Source organism: Heterodontus francisci, chromosome 12, assembly GCF_036365525.1.
Source record: "Heterodontus francisci isolate sHetFra1 chromosome 12, sHetFra1.hap1, whole genome shotgun sequence".
NCBI lineage: Eukaryota > Metazoa > Chordata > Chondrichthyes > Heterodontiformes > Heterodontidae > Heterodontus > Heterodontus francisci.
The window spans coordinates 109,083,812-109,107,574 of record NC_090382.1 but is presented as its reverse complement, the minus strand read 5'-3'; the positions used below and the strand labels follow the sequence as shown (position 1 = coordinate 109,107,574).

Here is a 23,763-nt window from a genome sequence, read left to right as displayed (position 1 = left end):
TCCTGCTCTTATATTCTGTGCCTCGGCCAATAACGGAAAGTATCCCATACGCATCATTTACCACCTTATCTACCTGTCCAGCCACCTTTCGGAATCTGTGTACACGCACTCCAAGATCCCTCTGTTTCTTGACACTTCTCAGTTGCCTACCATTTATTGTGTATTCCCTTGCTTTGTTTTCCCTCCCCAAATGCATTACCTCACTCTTCTCCATTACTGCATTCCAAAGGAGCTAAAAGGGTTAAACTATGAGGACAGGTTGCATAGACTAGACTTGTATTCCATTAAGAATAGAAGATTAAGGGGTAATCTAATCAAGGTGTTTAAGATAATTAAAACATTTGATAGGGTAGATGGAGAGAAACTATTTCCTCTGCTGGGTGGGAGTCCAGAACAAGGGGGCAGAATCTTAAAATCAGAGTGAGACCATTCAGGGGTGATGTCAGGAAGCACTTCATCACACAAAGGGTAGTGGGAATCTGGAACTCTCTCCCCCAAAAAGCTGTTGAGGTTGGTGTTCAATTGAAAATTTCAAAACTGAGATTAGTAGAGTTTGGTTGAGTAAGGGTATGAATGGATAAAGAACCAAGGCAGGTCGATGGAGTTAAGATACAGATCAGCCATGATCTAAACCAATGACGGAACAGGTAAGAATGTTACTGTGCTCCATCGGGCAAAAGACCATGATTTACAAGAAAACATGGTCCTGCAAAAGTGCTGGTCGGTTAAGGGTGCTGGTCTCAGTAAATGAGGGAGTCAGGCTATTTGTTTAAACTCTGGGTTCCTTTGCTGTACATCAGAGGCCAATGGTTCCTTGAAAGACACAGCAAGTGGGCAAGGGTAACATTGGCATAGCAAATTCATCAAATCAACCCTGCAGTGATATCACATTGCTAACATTTCCTCCAGTAAAGGGAACACTGAAATCATCCTATTGTATCAGTGTCAGCCATGGTTCAGTGTGTAGTGCTCTCGTCGGTGAGTCAGAAGGTCGTGGGTTCAAGAGACTTGAGCACTTAATCCAGGTTGACACTTCCAGCGCCAGCGCTGAGGGAGTGCTGCACTGTTGGAGGTGCTGAGACATTAAACCGAGGTCCTGTCAGCCTTCTTAGATGGGTGTAAAAGATCCATGCCTTTTTTTCAAAGAAGAGCAGGGAAATTCTCCCCGGTATCCAGGGCCGATACTTATCCCTCAACCAACAGCACTAAAAAATAGATTATATCATTGCTATTTGTGGGAGCTTGCCATGCCCGAGTTGGCTGCCATGTTTCATGGATTACAGCTGTTGTGGTTCGACTGGAAATAACTCACATGGTGGGAGGTGACTTAATTGGCCGTGTTGTCTTCGCTCCTTTATTCATTATTCTTCCCAACAGAGGGGGCAGTATTACAAAATGATCAGCTCTTACAACATACTGCACTTAAAAAAATGATTACCTCACAATACAATATGACTCAACCAATCTCAACAATACCTGCAATTTTTGGGTTGCTTTTTTGTTTTTCCTGTAATCACAACCAATACATGTATCACTGGTACAACCAGATTAAATTACATGTAAAAACAAAAAACTTCTTTTCCCTCAACACCAGGATGTGTATAATTAAAATCATCATTTGACAAGAAATAATGAAAAGCACAACTTCTTTTCTGAATTAACACTGCAATATGGATATGTATCTAGTGTTTTGCATGCACACTGTAACTAACTGCACTATTTCAAGTATTTCAACATATCATTTAGTTGAATGGCCTTTTATTCGACAAAACAAAATAATAAAAAAATTCTCAACCTCTCTTAGAATGGGAAGTAGGCTGATACTTCCAATTTCCCAATTCCTCTTTAACTTCTTCCTTCTTCCTTCTGACACCCTCTCAGTTAACCCATCTGTCTTCTTCCTCTTTCTGTCTGGGTATTGTCTTTCATTTCCATTTCCATGAGCTCGACTCTGCTTTCTCAACATCTCAGACTGTGTCAACCCTGAACTTTGACTTTGATTACTAACTCCATGTAATGTTTGGGACAATGACATTGATTGATGAGTCTTAATCAAAACCCCTGACTAACTTTGCTCTCACGGTGGATTCTGTGATAACGCCAAACTTTCAGTTTCTTTGTGACTTTCCCTTACTTCCTGACTTTCACTTGGGACTGTAGGAGGAATAATTACTACAGGAGGGTTATCATGCTCTCCTTTTGTCAGATTCCCTCTTTCAAATAAATGATCTATATGCCATTGATAGAGTTTCTCTGAATCTTCACTAGATACGTGAATGCACCTAGTCTTTTTACAACTCCAAACACATATTTCTCCTTATCACCGTGGTGGTTTTTCACCATGACCTTCTGACCAGCACTAAACTCTCTAAGTGTCATGCCTGCCATCTTCACTGTTTTGCTTTTCTCTTACTTTACTATTGATGTCGGGCTTAAGCAAACAAAAACTCCTCGGAACGTGTTTAAACACTAACTCATATGGTGAGAAACCTGTTGTAGACTGTGGGGTTATTCTGTAAGAAAACAGCAAATTATCTTCCCTATGTTGAAGAGAAACATGTGCCTAGCTTGTCATCAAGCTAATACTTCTGCACAGACCTCTTCACAATCTGCACACTCCTTTCTGCAGCACCATTCGATACTGGGTGATATGGTGGTATTAGAGTGTGTTTGACTCCATTCTTACTCAGAAATGTTCTGAGCTCTTCTGATGTAAACTGCAGGCCGTTGTCTGACACCAACACCTCCGGCAACCCATAAATTGCAAACCAACTTCTCCAAACCTCAACAGTTTTGTCACTTGTGACATTGGGCATAAACTCAACATTTATCCACTTGCTGTAGCTGTCGACCAAAACAAAATACACTTTCCTTTCCACTTCAAAGAAATCGACATGTACCCGTTCCCACGGTTTCCTTGTGTTTGACCATGGATAAAAGGAACTTTGATTGGATCATTTCTCATTCTGAGACACACTTCACAACTTTTCACCAATTCTTCAATATTCCTGTCTAACATGGGATATTAAAAATAGCTTCTTGCTACTGTTTTCTTACAGACTATCCCTGTGTGTTCTTGATGCAGTTCCTCGAACAATCTCTCTCTAAACCTTGGTGGAATAATGACTCTTAAACCCCATGGGAGACAGCCTTGATCTGCACTCAGTTCATTTCTACGTGTGCAATACTCCTGTAGTTTCTCATCATCACACTGTTTAGACCAGCCATTCATGACACGATTTAGCACTTTACTGAGAACCACACCCCTGAGAGTTTCTTCACTAACTTCTCTGGCAGACATTGGTATGTCACTTGTGTATGTAAAGTAATTCTCAAGTAATTCAGTGGCTAAAAATGAATCAGTCCTCATGGGAAACATTGAAATAAAGTTCACACTAGCATGATCTGCTGACTTACGATATTTAATATCATACTGATGAGCAATCAAAATCAACGTCCACCTCTGAAGCCGTGCTGCCACTAGAGATGGTATGCCCTTCTTTGAACCAAATACACTCTTAAGGGCTTGGTGGTCAGTTAACAAAGTGAACTTTCTACTGTATTTATGGGACTTTGTAACATGATTTATGATAGCTAATGCCTCTGTTTCAACTTGCGAGTAATTTTGCTCTGACTTTGTTAAAGTGTGTGAAGCATATGCTCCAGGCTTCTCCACACTCTCTTCCATTATGTGAAATAACATCACACCTCACCCCTGTGATGAGGCATCACTGGCTAAAACCAGTTGTTTCTTGGGATTATAGTGGGTCAAAGCAGCATCACATATCAGTACTTCATTCATTTCTTCAAATACTTTCTGACACTGAACAGACCACTCCCAAGCGATTTTATTTTTGAGCAGTTTATACAGTGCGGTGAATTTGTTAGCTAAGCCGGGGATGAACTTAGAATAATACACAACAATCCCTATGAATGTTCTAAGTTATTCTTTGTTCTCTGGTCCCTTTGCTTCCAAAATCCCCTCAACCTTCTCCTGCATTGGGTGGATATCTTCATCATCTATTTGGTGACCCAGGTATGTTACACTTGACACCATGAAGCAACGTTTGTGTTTTTGCTTTGATACCATACTCTTGAAGTCAATCTTGGACTTTGTTCAATATTACAATGTGATCTTTCTTTGTCTTATTGCTAATTGTAATGTCATCCAAGAAGCAGCACACTCCCTTCATCCTACTTAGTACCTGATCCATGTTGCTCTAGAACACTGTGTGAGCAGTAGACACCCCAAATGGTAACCTTTTCATACTGGTACAACCCTTTGTGTGTATGAATGGTAAGCAATTTCTTGTTCTTGTCAGTAAATTCTAAATGAAAGTATGCATTTCACAGATCTACCTTACAGAACACCTCCCCATTGGTTAAATTAGAAAATGAATCTTCACCGGTAGGCAGTGGTTAAGTATCATTTTCAATCACCTTATTTAGTTTTTGCTTATAATGTCCACAAATCTGAATGGACCCATCTGCTTTTTTAACTACCACAATGGGTGCAGTCCATTCACTGCTCTTCACCTTCTTAATTGCCCCTAATCTTTCTAATCTAGCCAACTCTTCACTTACTGCTTCTAACTGGGCATAAGGCAATGGTCTAGCCTTGCAAAATGTCTGCTGTACATTGTCCTTTATCATGACTCGTGATGCCTCATTTTATCATTTGGTTCTCCTTGCTCAATAACCACTTTGTGCTCTCTTAGCACTTTCTCTACATCAAACGCACCCTTACTGATCCCTACTGTAAATAACTCAGTCCAGTTTAACCATATCTTCTTAAGCCAAATCTTTCCCATCAAGGAGACTTTGTTTCCTTCAACTACTACCAATGACTAGTAATCGGATGTATCATCATATTCCACCCTAACACTAATTTGACTTACCACTGGGATACTGTTATTGGAATAACTAGTCAGTTTCACACCAGTTTTACATAAAGGAATGTGACTTCTTGTACTCTCCTTCTGAGATAACAGACAATGCTGCAGTTGTATCAATGATGAAAGTAAGTTGGGAATCTTCTACTTTCATTTCTACTGTAGACACTGGAATTATATCTTCAGCCCGATTACTGTCATCTTCCAAGTGTTGTTTTTATTGCTCTCTGACAGAGTCCAACTCTTGATCTCCCTACTCGATAGCATCAACTTCTGTTTCCATATCTCTCATCTGCGCATTCGAGGACTTCCAGGCTCCTGAACTAGCTCTAGGTCTAGGTCTACCATGACCTCGACCTGCTGCTTGACTGTGACCAGGAGCATTACTGTTTCCTTTACTCCTGCATGCTGCCTGGGTAAGACCAACTTTCCCACAGGCATAGCACTTTGACTGGAAATGGTGACGTTGGGATAGTTTGTGGCTACCGTAAGAGTCATAGAGAGATACAGCACTGAAACAGGCCCTTCAGCCCACCAAGTCCATGCAAACCATCAACCACCAATTTATACTAATCCTACATCAATCCCATTTTTCCCTCTCACATCCCCACCTTCCCTCAATTCTCCTACCACATACCTACAGTAGGGGCAATTTTTTTTTTTTACAATGGCCAATTTGCCTATCAACCTGCAAGTCTTTGGCATGGGAGGAAACCGGAGGAAACCCACGCGGTCACAGGGAGAACTTGCAAACTCTACACAGGCAGTATGCAGAACTGAACCCAGGTCGCTGGAGCTGTGAGGCTGCAGTGCTAACCACATCTGAACTTCTGACTGAGACTGTGGACTTGGCTGCCGTATCCTGGATCCCACTGAAATCCAGTGGACGTCACCTGCTTCTTGGAAAAAGAACTCCCTTGCAATTTTCAACTATCACTTTCTGCCATTTCCATGGCTGTGGCCTCATCACAGCTTATATTTCCTTTACTCAACAGCTTGGTCTGAATTTTATTGTTCTTCAGACCTCTGATGAAATTGTCTGTAAAGTTTATCTCTCAGTTTGCACCATATCCACAGTTGCAGGAGAGTTTCTTTAACTCAACAATCCACAGACTCACTTGGCAACTGTTTCCTTTGACACAATGCAACTCCCAGTGTGATTTCATTCTTAGTCGGGCCATAATAGGAGACCAGAATCTCATTTATGTTGGTGTATCTCATAGTACTGGGGTCTGTCGGCCAACACTGGTTAGACACTACATCAAAAGCATCTGACCCCATCATGGTGAGGAAGACATTAACTTTATCCTCATCACCTATTTTATTTACTTTCCTCCAAATGTTAAGCCTTTAATCATAATTACTCCAGTCTTCTTTGTCAGGGTTGAATTCCCCCATTGACCCCAAATAAGCTTTTTGTGCCACTTTTTCTTGCAACTACGAACACCACTCAGTCTAAATTCACAGCTGCTCATAGTTCATATCTCCTGTGGTGTAAAAAATAATGCGATAGCCTCCATCCTATGTACCGCTCAAACATCCTCAAATTTAACTTCAGGGGTTCCAAAAGTGTCGCAATGTTCTCCGGTCCTTGATTATTCCAAAGAAATGTAAAAAAAAATCCATCCCATCTTTGTCGCCATCTTTCTGCGGTGATTGGAGTGGAGATACAAGTCTGGGCATAAGGCATTGGCCTAGCCTTGCAAAATATCTGCTGTACACTGTCCTTTATCATGACTTTAGCCTCGTGATGCATAATTTTATCATTTGGTCCTACTTGCTCAATCACCACTTTGTGCCCTCTTAGCACTTTCTCCATGTCAGATGTAGTCTTACTGATCCCTACTGAAAATAACTCAGCCCAGTTTAACCATATATTCTTAAGCCAATTCCTTCCCATCAGGGAGACTCTACTTAATCGGCCATGTTGTCTTCTCGCCTTTATTCATGAGGCCTCCTAACAGAGAGGGCAGGATTCTAATATGATCAGCTCTTACCATATACTACAACAACAACTGCACTTCTTTCTTTGCATTGGCTGTAAAGCACTTTGGGACATCCTGAGATTGTTCAAGTTGCTATAGAAATGCAAGTTCCTTTGTTACTGCTGATTTCTCAATTCAAATGATTTACTCCTAAGAAATACTTTCCTGTTTTGCAGAACTGAGCTCCCGTGGCAAGACAGCAGTCTCCAGCTCAGCCGCGATCCAGATTCAAAGGTACTGCAATTTTCTGTCTCCTTTTTTTCTATGGGAAACCCTCTGAAGTGTAACTATATCCCATGCAATTATTAATTTACACATCGGATAACAATTTGACCCAGATCTCCCCAAAGACCTGTAACCCGATCAATATCACGATCGTCAGATTGATGGTGAGCTATAATGAGGCAACTTCCTTTCCAAGTACTGGGTTCTGAAGGCAGTCTGTCATGTTAAAGAGATCAGAAAGCACGTTTGGATGAAGAAAGACCTTCCTTTTGTCTGATATATTTCATGCTATTGGTTTCCTTCTAGCTGTCGCAGTACACGAGAGGTTAAAATATATAGCTTCACTGACAGAAAGAAAATGCAGCAGTGTATTTTATTAGGATAGTCAGTCACATGTTGAAACTAGTGCTTTTGTCACAATGGGGCTGGAATACACAGGTGTGGAAGTTATGTTGCAGTTATACAAAGCTCTGGTCAGATGCCCTCTGAAGTAACTGTGTTCAGTTCGAAGCACCGCATCCTAGGGCAGATATATTGTCCTTGAAGAGGGTGCAGCTCAGATTTGCCAGAATGATACTGGGGCTAAAAGGGTTAAATTGTGAGGCCAGGTTGCATTGACTAGGCTCTATTCCCTTGAGTATAGATGATTAGCGGGTGATTTAATTGTGCTTTTTAAGATGATTAAAGGATTTGATAGCATAAATAGAGCAAAACTATTTCCTCTGGTGGAGAGTCCAGAACAAGGGGGCAGAACCTTAAAATTCGAGCCAGGCCATTCAGAGGTGATGTCAGGGAGCACTTCGTCACACAAAGGGTAGTGGAAATCGGGAACTCTCTCCCCCAAAATGCTTTTGAGGCTGGGGGTCAATTGAAAATGTCCAAACTGAGATCGATAGATTTTCTGAAGCTCCCCTTGACCTGGAGGAGTTTGTTACTAATTGCACAGATAGCGAGATCTTGTCCTCCAAGCTGCATCACGCATCGAGTCCCAATGTCTTAATGATGAGGCAGAGTGATGGAAAAGAAGGAAAGAGAAGGAAGCAAATCCTGCACTCCGGATCCCACTACCTCGTGGGACATCCTGTCCCAAGTTCCCAAAGATCTGCGGGTCGAAAATCAGCCACCTGACGATCTATGACAGAAACGCACGACCCTGAGTAGATGTCGTCCTCGATCAATGGACAGCCAACTCGACTCGAGATTCTCATCAGTATTAAGGATTACAGAACCAAGTCTGGTAGATAAGAGTTAAGATACAAATCAGCCAGGAACAGGGTTGAGGGGCTAAATGGCCTACTCCAGTTCCCATGTTCTAAACACTACGGCATTAAATTTAAATACCAACATTTTAAGGGATTGGCTCATATATAAACTTGATAGGCAGATTCTTTTGTTAGAGCTAATTACATCTGCTTGGTCCCAATTGTTCTTTAGAAAGTATTTCTCAGTCTGTATGGTTCATGTTAATGTAAATGTATGAGAATGGTTCCATGGATGAGCCACTTCAGTTACCTGTTTAGATTAGAGAAGCTGGGGGTGTTGTCCTTTAAGAGAAAGTTGAGAGGAGATTTGATAGAGGTGTTCAAAATCATGAGGGGGCTGGACAGAGTAGATAGAGAGAAACTGTTCCCATTGGTGGAAGGGTCAAGAACCAGAGGACACCGATTTATGGTGATTGGCAAAAGAACCAATGACGACATGAGGAAATACTTTTCTATGCAGCGAGTGGTTAGGATCTGCAACGCACTGCCTGAGAGTGTGGTGGAGGTAGATTCCAGGGCGGCACAGTGGTGCAGTGGTTAGCACCGCAGCCTCACAGCTCCAGTGACCTGGGTTCAGTTCTAGGTACTGCCTCTGCGGAGTTTGCAAGTTCTCTCTGCGACTGCGTGGGTTTCCGCCGGGTGCTCCGGTTTCCTCCCACAGCCAAAGACTTGCAGGTTGATAGGTAAATTGGCCATTATGAATTTCCCCTAGTGTCGGTAGGAGAATGGTGGGGATGTGGTAGGGAATATGGGATTAATGTTGGTTTAGTATAAATGGGTGGTTGTTGGTCGACACAGACTCGGTGGGCCGAAGGGCCTGTTTCAGTGCTGTATCTCTAAATAAATAAATTGAGGCTTTTAAAAGGGAATTGGATAAGCACCTGAAGAGATTTGCAGGGCTATGGAGAAAGGGCGGGTCAGTGGGACTAGCTAAATTGCTCTTGCAGTGATGTAGGAGGGACACGGTGACCTGAATGGCCTCCATTCTGTGAGTCTGTCTGAAAGGTTTGGAGAGATAATCAGCTTCTGTGGCTGGTGAGGGGAACACCAGGATAGCATTGACACTGTACATTCATGTTATTTACAGACATTACAGGCTTGTGTGGAGTATAAACACCATCATAGACCAGTCAGGCTGAATGACCTGTCGCTGTGCGATAAATTATATGAATGTGGTTTAGTGTGGCAGTGTCTACTGTTTGTTATTTTCTGTTAACTTAGTTAATTGTATATTTCCCTAAAACCTAACAGTTAGCATTGCTTCTGCTCACTTATTCTCTTACTGTTTAACAAATTTGTTTGACAGTTAAAGCCTATGTTACAGTCTATTGTAGTGGTATTCTGCTGCTTTCTGCAGTGAGGGAGGATTATGTGAGAGTGTGTGGTAAAGCCAGTCAAGTTCAAATAAAGTGAAGAGGCTCTTACATTACAACGATAATTACAATTCAGATGTACGTCGTTTGCTGGCAGGCAATTTTTACGCAGCAAGATCCCACAACCAGCAATGAGATAATGACCAGATAGTCTATTTTAAGGATGTTGGTTTAGGGATAAATATTGGCCAGGATACTGTGGATAACTCCCTTGCTTTTTTACAAAATCGTGGCCATTGGATCTTTTACGCCTACCTGAGAGGATATACAGGGGTGTCAGCTTAAAATCTCATCCAAAAGACAGCACCTTTGACCTTGCGGCACTTCCTCAGTATTGCACTGGAGTGTCAGCCTAGATTTTGTGGTCAAGTCTCTGGAGTGGGGGCAGCCTCCCAACTCGGAGGAGAGAGAGTTACCAATTGACCCATGGCTGATATCTTAAAGGATCCATAATGTAAGGGCCTGTGGAAATTTGGGCCCTGGACACCACTGAACGATTTGCCCCCAATGTTTCAAGGGTGTTTATACTCCGCAATCAGCATTCAATTAAAGTAAAACTAGCATGAGTATTCCATCAGATAGATAATAATTCCTCTTGGAGCTGTCCTTTGCACCTTGAGAAAAATAGATACTATCTCCTTCCCATCCTGACCCACTGGTAGAATCCAAACCTGTTCTTCTGTCTCACTTGATGTTGTTCTCCTCTGCTTCCTCCTCTGTGCAGTGCTTTGCAGTGAGGTCCCTGGGTTGGGTGGAGATACCAGAAGAGGACTTGACTCCAGGAAAAAGCAGCATCGCTGTGAATAACTGCATCCAACAGCTCTCCCACAGTAAATCTGAAGGAAGACAGAACAGCTCAGTCTGGGGAGAGGTGCGTTACTCACTGATGCCACTCTGCAATGCCACTCCCCAAGGCAGTATGATTGGCGCAAACCTTTCACGACCTCTCATGTAAATGGACAATTGTGTTAAACTGGAAGGGGCACAACCCCCACGTACATTCAGAATCTTGAAATATTGTGGTGAAATTACAGGTGAGGTAGCTCAGTGCTCAGTAAATCCAGAGACCAGGGCTAATAATTCAGAGAATGTGATTTCAAATCTCTCCGTAGAAGACTGAGAGTTTGAATTCAGAACGCTGGAAATTAAAAGCTGTCGAATTGTCGTCTTCCCCCAACTGCACCTGGCCTTGCTTATCGTCCCAGACCAATAAGGGTGACTCTTACCTGCCCGCTGAAGTGACGTAACAAGCCACACAGGTGTATCTAAAACTGCTACAAAGGGCCCACCACTGCCACCTTCTCAGGTCAGCCAGGGATGGGCAATAAATACCAGTGATGCCCACATCCCAAGAATTAATTTTGTTCATGTGATAGGGTGCAATATAAATTTTTAAGTAAAGGTGTGATAAAACCGGAACATGCTGGAAGCATTCAGCATCCCTGGAGAGAGAAACAAAGTGAACATTTCCAGTTGCTGATCCTTCATCAGAACTGATTTAGTAGATTCAGGATTTTGAACCTGTGATTTAATAAACGATGTCTTCGTGGCCAGGTTACCACCTACCTTAGTCAAGGATTGAAAGGACTTAGACCAGGTGATTTCCGCCTACTCAGTTTGAAATCAATGTAAAGTAAAGTTAAAACAAATCTAAGAAAAATTCCTTTCCTCAAAGGGTGCTAAACCACACTTGGAGCACTGTGTACGGTTCTGAGCTCCATATTACAAAAAGGTGCAGAAAAAGATTGACAAGGATAATAGCAGAATTGAGGAAATATTGACCAGACTGGGGTTCTTTTCTCTAGAAAAGAGAAGGGTGAGGGGTGACCTGATAGAGGTCTTTAAAATTATGAAAAGGTTTGATGAGGGTAGATGTAGAGAAGATATCACCACTGTGGCAGATACCAAAACTGGAGGCCATAAATATATAATAATCAGTAATAAACACCAGCATGTAGCAGTTGGTTATGTAGTTCTAAGCAAAGTGCTTGGAATAATCTTTCAGGTCAAATGGTAAAAACATTGAAGGTTTATTTTTGGTGACCAGTCACATTAAATTCTTGACTCTTTAATTTCAAATGACTAAGAGAGTCGGGCACCTGGTTGGATGAGTGGGATATGGGACTGGGTGAGTGGGATTTTGGACTGAGTGAGTGGGATTTTGGACTGTGTGAGTGGGATATTGGACTGTGTGAGTGGGATTTTGGACTGGGTGAGTGGGATTTTGGACTGGGTGAGTGGGATTTTGGACTGGGTGAGTGGGATATGGGACTGGGTGAGTGGGATTTTGGACTGGGTGAGTGGGATATTGGACTGGGTGAGTGGGATATGGGACTGGGTGAGGGATATTGGACTGGGTGAGTGGGATATTGGACTGGGTGAGTGGGATTTTGGACTGGATGAATGGGATATGGGACTGGGTGAGTGGGATATTGGACTGGGTGAGTGAGATATTGGACTGGGTGAGTGGGATAGTGGACTGGGTGAGTGGGATATTGGACTGGGTGAGTGGGATAGTGGACTGGGTGAATGGGACTTTGGACTGGGTGAGTGGGATATGGGACTGGGTGAGTGGGATATGGGACTGGGTGAGTGGGATATTGGACTGGGTGAGTGGGATTTTGGACTGGGTGAGTGGGATATTGGACTGGGTGAGTGGGATAGTGGACTGGGTGAATGGGACTTTGGACTGGGTGAGTGGGATATGGGACTGGGTGAGTGGGATTTTGGACTGGGTGAGTGGGATAGTGGACTGGGTGAATGGGACTTTGGACTGGGTGAGTGGGATATGGGACTGGGTGAGTGGGATATGGGACTGGATGAATGGGATATGGGACTGGGTGAGTGGGATTTTGGACTGGGTGAGTGGGATAGTGGACTGGGTGAATGGGACTTTGGACTGGGTGAGTGGGATATGGGACTGGGTGAGTGGGATATTGGACTGGGTGAGTGGGATATTGGACTGGGTGAGTGGGATTTTGGACTGGATGAATGGGATATGGGACTGGGTGAGTGGGATTTTGGACTGGGTGAGTGGGATAGTGGTCTGGGTGAGTGGGACTTTGGACTGGGTGAGTGGGATATGGGACTGGGTGAGTGGGATATGGGACTGGGTGAGGGATATTGGACTGGGTGAGTGGGATATTGGACTGGGTGAGTGGGATATTGGACTGGGTGAGTGGGATATTGGACTGGGTGAGTGGGATTTTGGACTGGATGAATGGGATATGGGACTGGGTGAGTGGGATTTTGGACTGGGTGAGTGGGATAGTGGTCTGGGTGAGTGGGACTTTGGACTGGGTGAGTGGGATATGGGACTGGGTGAGTGGGATATGGGACTGGGTGAGGGATATTGGACTGGGTGAGTGGGATATTGGACTGGGTGAGTGGGATTTTGGACTGGATGAATGGGATATGGGACTGGGTGAGTGGGATATTGGACTGGGTGAGTGAGATATTGGACTGGGCGAGTGGGATATTGGACTGGGTGAGTGGGATATTGGACTGGGTGAGTGGGATATGGGACTGGGTGAGTGGGATATTGGACTGGGTGAGTGGGATATTGGACTGGGTGAGTGGGATATGGGACTGGGTGAGTGGGATATGGGACTGGGTGAGTGGGATATTGGACTGGGTGAGTGGGATATTGGACTGGGTGAGTGGGATATTGGACTGGGTGAGTGGGATATGGGACTGGGTGAGTGGGATATGGGACTGGGTGAGTGGGATATTGGACTGGGTGAGTGGGATATGGGACTGGGTGAGTGGGATATGGGACTGGGTGAGTGGGATATTGGACTGGGTGAGTGGGATATTGGACTGGGTGAGTGGGATATGGGACTGGATAAGTGGATGTCAGGCTGGGTATGGAACTTGTGGGACCAACTTGTTGGGTTGGATGGCCTTTTCTGATCGTTGACACTTTTGATGTTCTTCATGCAGGGTCAGGATATGGTGATGGTTCTCAGGAAGGACACCCTGAGCCTAGTGGACCCTGTGGACCACAGTCTGATACATTCTCAACCAATCATCAACATACGAGTGTGGGGAGTTGGTTGTAACAATGGTCGGTGAGTTTAGGGCTCTCAATCCCTTTGCAATCTCAGGTGAGGTAAAATAAACTCAGCTGATTGGACTGTGCAGATATTTCCAAACTGCAACCCTGTTTCTAAGACATGTCCTTTTCCCCTGCTGTTATATTGGGAAGTGGGGACATTTTGTTGTAAATTAATGTTTTGATAAATTTGGCTCTGTAGCAAATCAGACACATCAGAATTATAACTACAGTCCCACCCTTTCCAGCAGTTACAACTTGGCAAGCACAGAGGACAGGACTTGCAACTGAATTAAGGCTGAACAATTGGACTCTCAACTCATCACCCTTTCGGTTGTGCCAATGTTTGAGCCTCGGTGAATTGACACAGCCTCCCGGGAGCTCGAGACAGTAACATGAAGACTTTCTTTGGTTGGTATTGATAGTCCTTTTCTTCTAGAAGATGGTTGTCAAGAAATGCCAACCAGAAAAATCCTTCATCGTGAACAAACTGCCACTGAGTACTGACATGGGACTTGATGAATTGACAAGCAGATCGCACTTTACATCATCATGATCACATGAAATGCCTTGCAATCAGATGAACTGTTCCTGTACTGAGGCATTGCTGTGTAATTGCTTCCCTCCCTGGCTCATTGGGTAAAGGCATCACTCAGTGTTGAACCCAAGCCATGTGGATTGGTGACCTGCAGGCTTGATCCCCAACCCATGCTGACCTCAGTCGGTGTGGCAATAGGGCAAACCTGCAATTTGCCTCAGTGCCTCAGGGCTGCAGGAGAGCAGAGAAATCAATGAGTGTGAATATTGGACAGTGCCAGAATTTGGAGCTCAGCTGAGATTTCGCTTCCATAGTCAAATAGCCTTCATGACCCCATTCAGGGAACAGCTGATTTGGAACAAGGCACTTAGCGGGTGCTCAGGGAACCATAATCGAAGCAAGGGGTCAGTCAGGTGAGGAGGGATGAAATCTGTTTAAAGGAAGAATCATTTTTACTGTTGTGAATGGAGACTACAGGGTAGAATGTTGGTATCTCTGGTGGAAGGTGAGGGAAATGGTCCTTTAAGCGTGATCTGTTATTTCTGTGAAACCTTCAGCCGACATCGAGTGGGAGATCATGGACATCATTTGTGGAAATTCTGGTTGAATGTGTTTGGTGGGTTAGTGTTGACAAACTCAATGACACATCATCTCGTGGCTTCTGCCAGCCCTGATTTATAAACACATAGGAACACGGGAACAGGAGGAGGCCATTCAGTCCCTCGAGTCTGATCATCACTAATCACAACATTCCCTTTTAGCCACACAGTTGCCCAGAAGGTGTACAACCGTGCAGAAAAATATACAGGGAATGCGCACTAAAAAAATTGGCTGCTCACAACAATTAAATATTAAAGGGAACATTAGCTGATCTGTATCTTAATTCCACTCACCCGCCTTGGTTTCCTAACTCTTAATTTCCATACCTAACAAAAATCTCTCAATCTCAGTTTTAAAGTTTTCAGTTTATCCCCAGCCTCAACGGCTTTTTTGTCAGAGAGAATTCCAGATTTCTACTACCCTTTGTGTGAAGATATGCTTCCTGACATCACCCCTGAATGAACTGACTCTAATTTTAAGGTTCTGCCCCCTTATTCTGGACTCCTCCACCAGAGGAAATAGTTTACCTACCCTATCAAATCATTATAAACACCTCAATTAGATCACCCCTTAATCTTCTAAATTTAAGGGAATACAAGCCCAGTCTTGATACCTGTCCTCATAACTTTTAGTCCTTCTGGTAAGTCTGAGCGTCATTTTCTCCAAGGCCAATATATCCAGTATATCCAGTGTCCAGAACTGAACACAGTTACAAATGAGCATACGAATTAGCAGAAGTAGGCCATTCGGCCCCTCGAACCTGTTCCGCTATTCAATAAGATCATAGTCGATCTGTTTGTGACTCGAATTCCACACCCCCATCTACTCCGATGACCTATGATTCCCTTGCCTAACAAGAATCTATCTACCTCCGCCTTAAAAATAGTCAATGACCCCGCCTCCACCAGCTTCTGAGGCAGAGAGTTCCAAAGTCGCACAATCCTGAGAGAAAAAGATTCTCCTCATCTCTGTCCTAAAAGGGTGACCCGTAATTTTTAAACAGTGTTCCCTGGTTCTGGACTCACCCACAGAGAGTTGCTCGAGATGGTTAACCAGAGCTTTATAGCACTGTAAAATAGCATCCACCCCTTTGTATTCCAGTCCTCTTGAGATCAAAGCCAACATTCCATTAGCCTGTTTAATTATTTTTTGTACCTGACCACTAACTTTTAGTGATTTCTTTACTTGGACCTGCTAAAACTCTCTGCTAATCCACAGTGCAGCGTCTCTCTGACTATCTGAGATTGCTGCTCTGAGTGTGACTACAGGACACCAGCAAACATTCAGTTTGATAATGATTACCAGCAAAGACAGAATTCAGGGGCAATTGAATGATTTAATATAATCTTTCTGATGTATCACAAGAACACAAGAAATAGGAGCAGGAGTAGATCCTATGGCCCATCGAGCCTGCTCCGCCATTCAATACGATCATGGCTGATCTTGGGCTTCAATTCCACTTTCCTGCCCGCTCCCCATATCCCTTGATTCCTTGTGAGATCAAAAATCTATCTATCCCAGCCTTAAATGTATTCAATGATGGAGCATCCACAACCCTCTGGGGTAGAGAATTCCCAAAGATTCACAACCCTTTAAATGCAGTAATTTCTTCTCATCTCAGTCGTGAATGATTGGTCCCTTACCTTGAGACTGTGCTGCCGCATTCTAGATTCCCCGACCAGTGGAAACAATCTCTCAGCTTCTACCCTATCAAGCTCTTTCAGAATCTTGTATGTCTCAATTATATTGCCACTCATACTTCTAAACTCCAGAGAATATAGGCCCAATTTACTCAACCTCTCATCATAGAACAACCCTCTCATCCCAGGCACCAATTTAGTAAATCTTCACTGCACCGCCTCCAGTGCAAGTATATCCTTTCTTAAATGTGGAGACCACAACTGCACACAGTATTCCCAGTCTCACCAAAGCCCTGTACAGTTTTAGTAAGACTTCTTTATTCCTGTACGCCAATCCCCTTGCAATAAAGGCCAACATGCCATTTGCCTTCCTAATAACTTGCTGCACCTGCATGTTAACCTTGTGAGTTCCTTGTACGAGTACCTCCAAGTCTCTGAACATCAACACTTACAATTTTCACACCTTTTAAAAAATATTTTGCTTTTCTATTTTTACGACCAAACTTCACACTTCCCTACATTACACTCCATTATGATGATTGGCCCTCATCAACCCTCTCTGTTACCTCTTCAAATAACTAATAATGAATCCCTGCTGGCTTTCCTTAATAAACTTGCATTTGTCCATGTGACTATTAATTTGGTCCTGACCTATTCTTTCTGGAAATTTCCCCACCACTAAAGTTAAACTGACTGACCTGTTGTTGCTGGGCTTGTCTTTACATCCTTTTTTGAACAACGGTGTAACATTTGCAGTTCTCCAGCACCACCCCCGAGTCTAAGGAAGACTGGGAAATTATGGCCACTGCCTGCACATTTTCCACTCTCACTTCCCTTTATACCTTTGGATGTATCTCATCCAGCCTTGGTGTTTTATCCACTTTAAGTATAGAAAGCCTATCGAATACCTCCTCCTTATCAATTTTAACCTTCTCAAGGACAATTAGGGATGGGCAATAAATGCTGGCCTGGCCAGCGATGCCCACATCCCATGAAGGAATTTTTAAAAAATCCTTCTAGTGTATTAATTGCCTTCTCTTTCACTGTGGCCTGGATAGCATCTTCTTCCTGAGTAAAGACAGGTCATTTAATACCTCAGGTATTTCCCCTACTTCCATGCATATATCACTCTTTTGGTCCCTAATCGGTGCTACTCCATCTTTTACCACCCTTTTACTATTTATATGTCCTATAGAAGACTTTGGGATTCCCTTTTATGTTAGCTGTCAGTCTCTTTTCATGCTCTCTTTCTGCTTCTCATACTTGCATTTTCACTTCCCCTCGGAACCTATAAAACTATAGGGCAATAATACTTGGGGATTTCAATTACCCCAACATCAACTGGGATACAAACAGTGTGAAGGACACAGAGGGCACAGCAAGAGAACTTTTTTAGCCAACACGTAACAAGCCCAACGAGAGGGGGCGCAATTCTAGATTTAGCTTTCGGTAATCAAGCTGGACAAGGTGGATGAAGTAGCAGTGGGTGACCATTTTGGAGATAGTGACCATAATACAGTTAATTTGAACATAATCCTGGAAAAGGACAAAGATAAAACAGGAGTAAAAGTTCTAAATTGGGGGAAGGCAAATTTTACAAAATGAGAGGTGACCTGGCGAAAGTGGACTGGATACAGCTACTGGAAGGAAAATCAGTGGCAAACCAGTGGGAGGCATTCAAAAGCGAGATACTACAGGCACAGTGTAGGCATGTCCCCACTAAGATGAAGAGTGGTATTGCCAAATCTAGAGCCCCCTGGTTATCTAGAAGCTTACAGGGTAAGATAAAGCAGAAAAAGAAAGATTATGACAATCACAAAAAACTTAATACTTTAGAAAGCCTAGAGGAGTATAGAAAGTGCAGGGATGAAGTAAAAAAGGAAATTAGAAAAGCAAAGAGAGGACATGAAAAATTAGTGGCAGGTAAAATCAAGTAAAACCCAAAGATGTTTTATCAGTACATTAAGAGCAAGAGGATAACTAAGGAAAGGGTAGGGCCTATCAGAGATGTACAAGGGAACTTATGCATGGATGCAGAAGATGTGGGCAGGGTTCTTAATGAGTTTTTTGTCCCTGTCTTCACAAATGAGAGGGTTGATGTAGACATTGTAGTTAAAGAGGAAGAGTGTGAAATATTAGATATGATAAGCATAATGAGAGAGGAAGTACTAGAGGGTCTGACATCCTTGAAAGTGGATAAATCATCAGGGCTGGATAGATTGCATCCCAGGTCGTTAAAGGAATCTAGGGAGGAAATAATGGATGCGCTGAAGATCATTTTCAAATCCTCAGTAGATACAGGAGAGGTGCCAGAGGATTGGAGGTCTGCGAACGTTACCATTGTTTAAAAAGGGTGAGAGTGATAGGCCAAATAATTATAGGCCGGTCAGCCTGACCTTGGTGGTGGGTAAATTTTTAGAGTCAATTCTGAGGGACAGGATAAACGGCCACTTAGAAAAGCACGGATTAATCAGGGATAGTCAACATGGATTTTTTAGGGGAAGGTCATGTCTTACTAACTTCATTGAGTTTTTTGAGGAAGTAACAAGGAGGATTGATGAGGGTAGTGCAGCGGATGTGGTTTACATAGATTTTAGTAAGGCATTTGACAAGGACCTGCATGGCAGACTGGTCAGAAAAATTAAAATCCCATGGGATATAGGGGAATGTGGCAGGTTGGATCCAAAATTGGCTCAATGACAGGAAACAAGTGATGTTCCACAGGGCTCGGTGTTGGGTCCCTTGCTGTTTGTGGTATATATTAATGATTTGGACTTAAATGTGGGAGGCATGATTGGAAAATTTGCTGATGACACAAAAAAATTGGCCGTGTAGTTGATAGTGAAGAGGATAGTTGTGGACTCCAGAATGATATCAGTGGTTTGGTTGAGTGGGCAGAAAAGTGGCAAATGGAATTCAATCTGGAGAAGTGTGAGGTAATGCATATGGGGAGGGCAAACAAAGCAAGGGAATACACAATAAACGGGAGGATATTGAGAGGGATAGAAGAAGTGAGAGACCTTGGAATGCATGTCCACAGGTCCCTGAAGGTGGCAGGACAGGTAGATAGAGTGGTGAAGAAGGCATATGGAATGCTTTCCTTTATTGGCCGAGGTATAGAATACAAAAGCAGGGGTGTAATGCTGGAACTGTATAAAATGCTGGTTAGGCCACAGCTGGACTATTATGTACAGTTCTGTTCACCCCATTACAGGAAGGACATAATTGGAGAGAGTACAGAGGAGATTTACAAGAATGTTGCCAGGGCTTGAAAGTTGCAGCTATGAGGAAAGATTAGATTGGCTAGGGTTGTTTTCCTTAGAACAGAGGAGGCTGAGGGGTGACTTAATTGAGGTGTACAAAATTATGAGGGGCCTAGATAGAGTAGACAGGAAGTCACCCCTCAGCCTCCTCTGTTCTAAGGAAAACAACCCCAGCTGATCTAATCTTTCTTTATAGCTGTTTCCTCTAGCGGAGAGGTCAAATACCGGGGGCACAGATTTAAGGTGATTGGTAGAAGGATTAGAGAGGACATGAGGAAAAACCTTTTCACCCAGAGGGTGGTGGGTGTCTGGAATTCACTTCCAGGAATGGTGGTGGAGGCAGAAACCCTCAATTCTTTTAAAAGGTACCTGGACCTGCACCTGAAGTGCTGTAACCGGCAAGGCTATGCACCAGGTGCTGGAAGGTGGGATTTGATTGGGTGGCTAGTTTTTCGGCTGACACGGACAAGATGGGCTGAATGGCCTCCTTCTGTGCTGTAATTTGTTCAGTGGTTCTATGGAACCTTCTATATTTTGCCTGTTTCTCCATTGTATTATCTACCTGACATCTGTCATAAGCACTTTTACTTCTTCATCTTCATCTCTGTCTCTTTTGTCATCCAGGGAGGTCTGGATTTGTTTGCTCTACCTTTCCCCTGTGAGGTAATATACCATGCCTGAACTATGTCTTCTTTGAAGGTAGCCCGTTGTCCAGCTACTGTTTTTCCTATAAACGTTTGATTCCAATTTATTCGGCCCAGATCCATTCTTACCCCATTGAAGTTGGCTTTCCCCCAGTTAATTATGCTTTCTTTAGATTACTCTTTGTCCTTTTCCATAACCACTTTTTTTGAACCAGCTTTAAAATTATACCATTTAGCCATTCTATGAATCATTCTATGATTGCAAGTATTGTCTCTTCTCAGTCTTCCTCTCAAAATGTATCATCTCATACTTTTCTGCACTGAATTTCATCTGCCACATGTCTGCCCACTCCACCAGCCTGTCTATGTCCTCTTGAAGCCCATCACTATCCTCCTCACTGTTTACTACACTTCCAAGTTTTGTGTCACCTGCAGATTTTGAAATTATGCCTTGTACCTCCAAATCCAGGTCATTAATGTATAATAAATTGGGTCTCTGAGACCAGGACATGAGCAGGAGTCAGGGATCCAGGATACCAGCAGGTGTCAGGGATCCTGGACTCGGAAACCAGCAGGAATTAGGTCCCTGCAATCATGAGGCCAGCAGGAGTCAGGGTTCTGGGATCTTCCACTGGAGTTATCATCTGTGAACTCCTGTGGAATTTGTACCTGGGTACCAGCTAATAATGTGAGTAAAAGTGAGTTTCGTGTTTAGGTTTGGCTGTATCATATATATACGTTAATTCAAATGTTCAATGACTTTATTGATTAATTGATTGATTTTGTTCATGCTGCCTTGGAGACAGAGACAGGTAGAGTTTCCAATTTCTATGTCCTTTATGTCTTCTTCCAATGTGTCCAGTTTTGGATTTAACATTGCATATTAGACTGTCACAAATGGCAGCATTTTTATACTCTATTGACTGCTAAACTGTAAAAATTGCAACAGGGCATCTGGGACAGTGAACGAGGGGACCAACAGTTTATCTCCCTAACTGATGACATTTTAGGATTGAGAAAGAAAGAGAGGAAAGATGGAGAAGCAATTTGGGTGCATTTGAGTGAAACAGGTACAGAACGAGAAATAGAGAGGGAAAGGAAGATTGGATTAAGAGAGAGAAAAAAAGACAGAGAGGAAAAGTAAGAAAAAAAATTACATTTGAATATTTTAAAATCTCTAGCAACTAACTGCATGCAGAAATAAGACTAAAATGTTCAATATATTGTGTTTCTGAGCCAGAGGAAGTGATCCGCATTGCATTAACAATTTTAACATCATTTAAGGGGACTAGTGCTCTTAATTACCAGCCCTAGATCCCTGCACAAGTTTAATAAAGAAAGACTTGCATTTATATAGCAGTTTTCATGACCAGCCAATGTCTCAAAGCGCTTTACAGCAAATGAAGTACTTTTGAAGTGTAGTCACTCTTGTGATGTAGGAAACACGGCAGCCAATTTGCGCACAGCAAGCTCCCAGAAACAGCAATGTGATAAAGGCCAGATAATCTGTTTTTTCTGACGTTGGTTAGGGATACATTTTGGCCAGGACTCCTGCTCCTCTTCGAACCAGTGCTATGGAATCTTGTACATCCACCTGAGAGGGCAGATGGGGCCTTAGTTTAACGTCGCATCCAAAAAGACAGCACTTCTAATATTGCAGCACACCCTCAGTCCTGCACTGGAGTGTTGGCCTTTATTTTTGTGTTCAAGTCCTAGAATGTGACTTGAACGATTCAGAGGCAGGAGTGCTCACAACTGAAGCTATAGCTGACATGGGCAATTACTAAAATCAATCCAGCAATTTCTTATAAATAATGGGGGCACTGTTTGTGCGAAGTGAGTGGCTCAAGTTGACCAGTGACTCCTGGAGATTCGCGCCTCACAGTTTATCTCTTCATCCCCTGAACGTGTTGGTGATTTGTGCATTAATAAAGGCGTGCGTCACTGAACGTGTTGTTATTCTTCCAGCAAGCTCCGGCCACTTGTATATAGCATCATGGGGGAGCCCCCTGCTGTCTCACCGCCTCACTACATCAGTCCATCAGTGAGAGAGGAACTTAACAGAATCACTGAATCTTACAGCACAGGACAGCGAGGACAACAATGTGTTGGATGGGCTGTTTGGAGCCAATGAGGGACAGGGTAGGGAAGTTTAGAGGATCACCGATCACAGTAGCATTGATAAAATTAGAGGGAGACAAGGAAGGTGAAGCCAGAGAGAGGTTGGAGAATAGCATTGAAAGGGAGATTGGCGGAATGTAAAGACTGGGCACGAGTTTCTACTAGTTTGTGCTGACTTTTTCCACCGAAGTTTGCCCAAAATTGGCCAAATCAGCACAAAAGATTGAGAATTTCAAGCACAAGTTACATACAGTGCAAATTAAGTTTCCACGATCTTTGGTGTTGGTTTAAAAAAAATTGTGCTGTCAGTCAGCCCCGCCCACAAAACTGTCCACGCCCCCAGATTGAATTAATTGCCATCGTTAGTTTTCACTAATTGCGCTTGTTTGCGGGCCTTTGAAGAGGCTCTAAAAATTAGGCTGCTTCTTTTTGGCACAAGAACACTAATCAGCACATTTTAGAAAGCTTTCAAATTTTTTTAATTTATGAAGAAGCTGCTGATGGTAGGCCAGTTTATATATTGTACAATATTTTAAATTTTCATTTTCACTTATTTATATTGGGAAACTCACAAGTGGTGGGCTCGACATTCTTGACAAAAATTGTTACGACCGAGGTGGGAGGAGTGCACTATTAATTCAGTCCCACTTCTCCACCGGTCACAACATATATTTAAATTTTCCCACTTATGGGATCAGCCACTCTACTTTTCCCCAGAATAACACACCAACCAGGTTTCTTTAATAAACAACCAAATTATCAGTTTATTATTAACCAAATCTTAACCAATAATGAAGTAAAACAAACACACAAATTGAAATATTAAAATCCCTTATTTATCCTAGCCACACACATACACCCACACTGGTTAACCGGGGGAAAAAAGGGATATTTGTTTAAAGCGCACAAAAAAGGGGAAAAAAACACTTTGGATGAAAAGAAGGTATGGAAAGATGTCCTTTATTTTGGTTTGGCGTCCCAAATGTGTATACACACTGTCAATGGGATCGTCCGAGAACATTTCTTTCTGGGTGATATTGAAAATCAGTTTGGGTAGGCTTTCCAAGAGATGCAGTTCCAGAGGCTCCAAATGGGTCTTACAGCAGGAAGGTAGCAACAAGGTTTCAGTTCCCACACATTCGATGTTCAAGGTTTCTTCAAATAGG

At 43.0% G+C, this 23,763-nt stretch overlaps 1 protein-coding gene across 1 annotated transcript in view; it reads left to right on the top strand.

Annotated features, from left to right (window-relative positions):
- The window catches only part of apbb3 (amyloid beta (A4) precursor protein-binding, family B, member 3), a 122,785-nt gene that overhangs the window by 65,937 nt on the left and 33,085 nt on the right, over positions 1–23,763 (top strand). Inside the window, exons 8-10 of the mRNA XM_068043110.1 lie at positions 7,054–7,111; positions 10,462–10,608; positions 13,680–13,807. Coding sequence (XP_067899211.1) covers positions 7,054–7,111; positions 10,462–10,608; positions 13,680–13,807 — 333 coding nt within the window. The remainder of the gene's footprint in view (positions 1–7,053; positions 7,112–10,461; positions 10,609–13,679; positions 13,808–23,763) is intronic.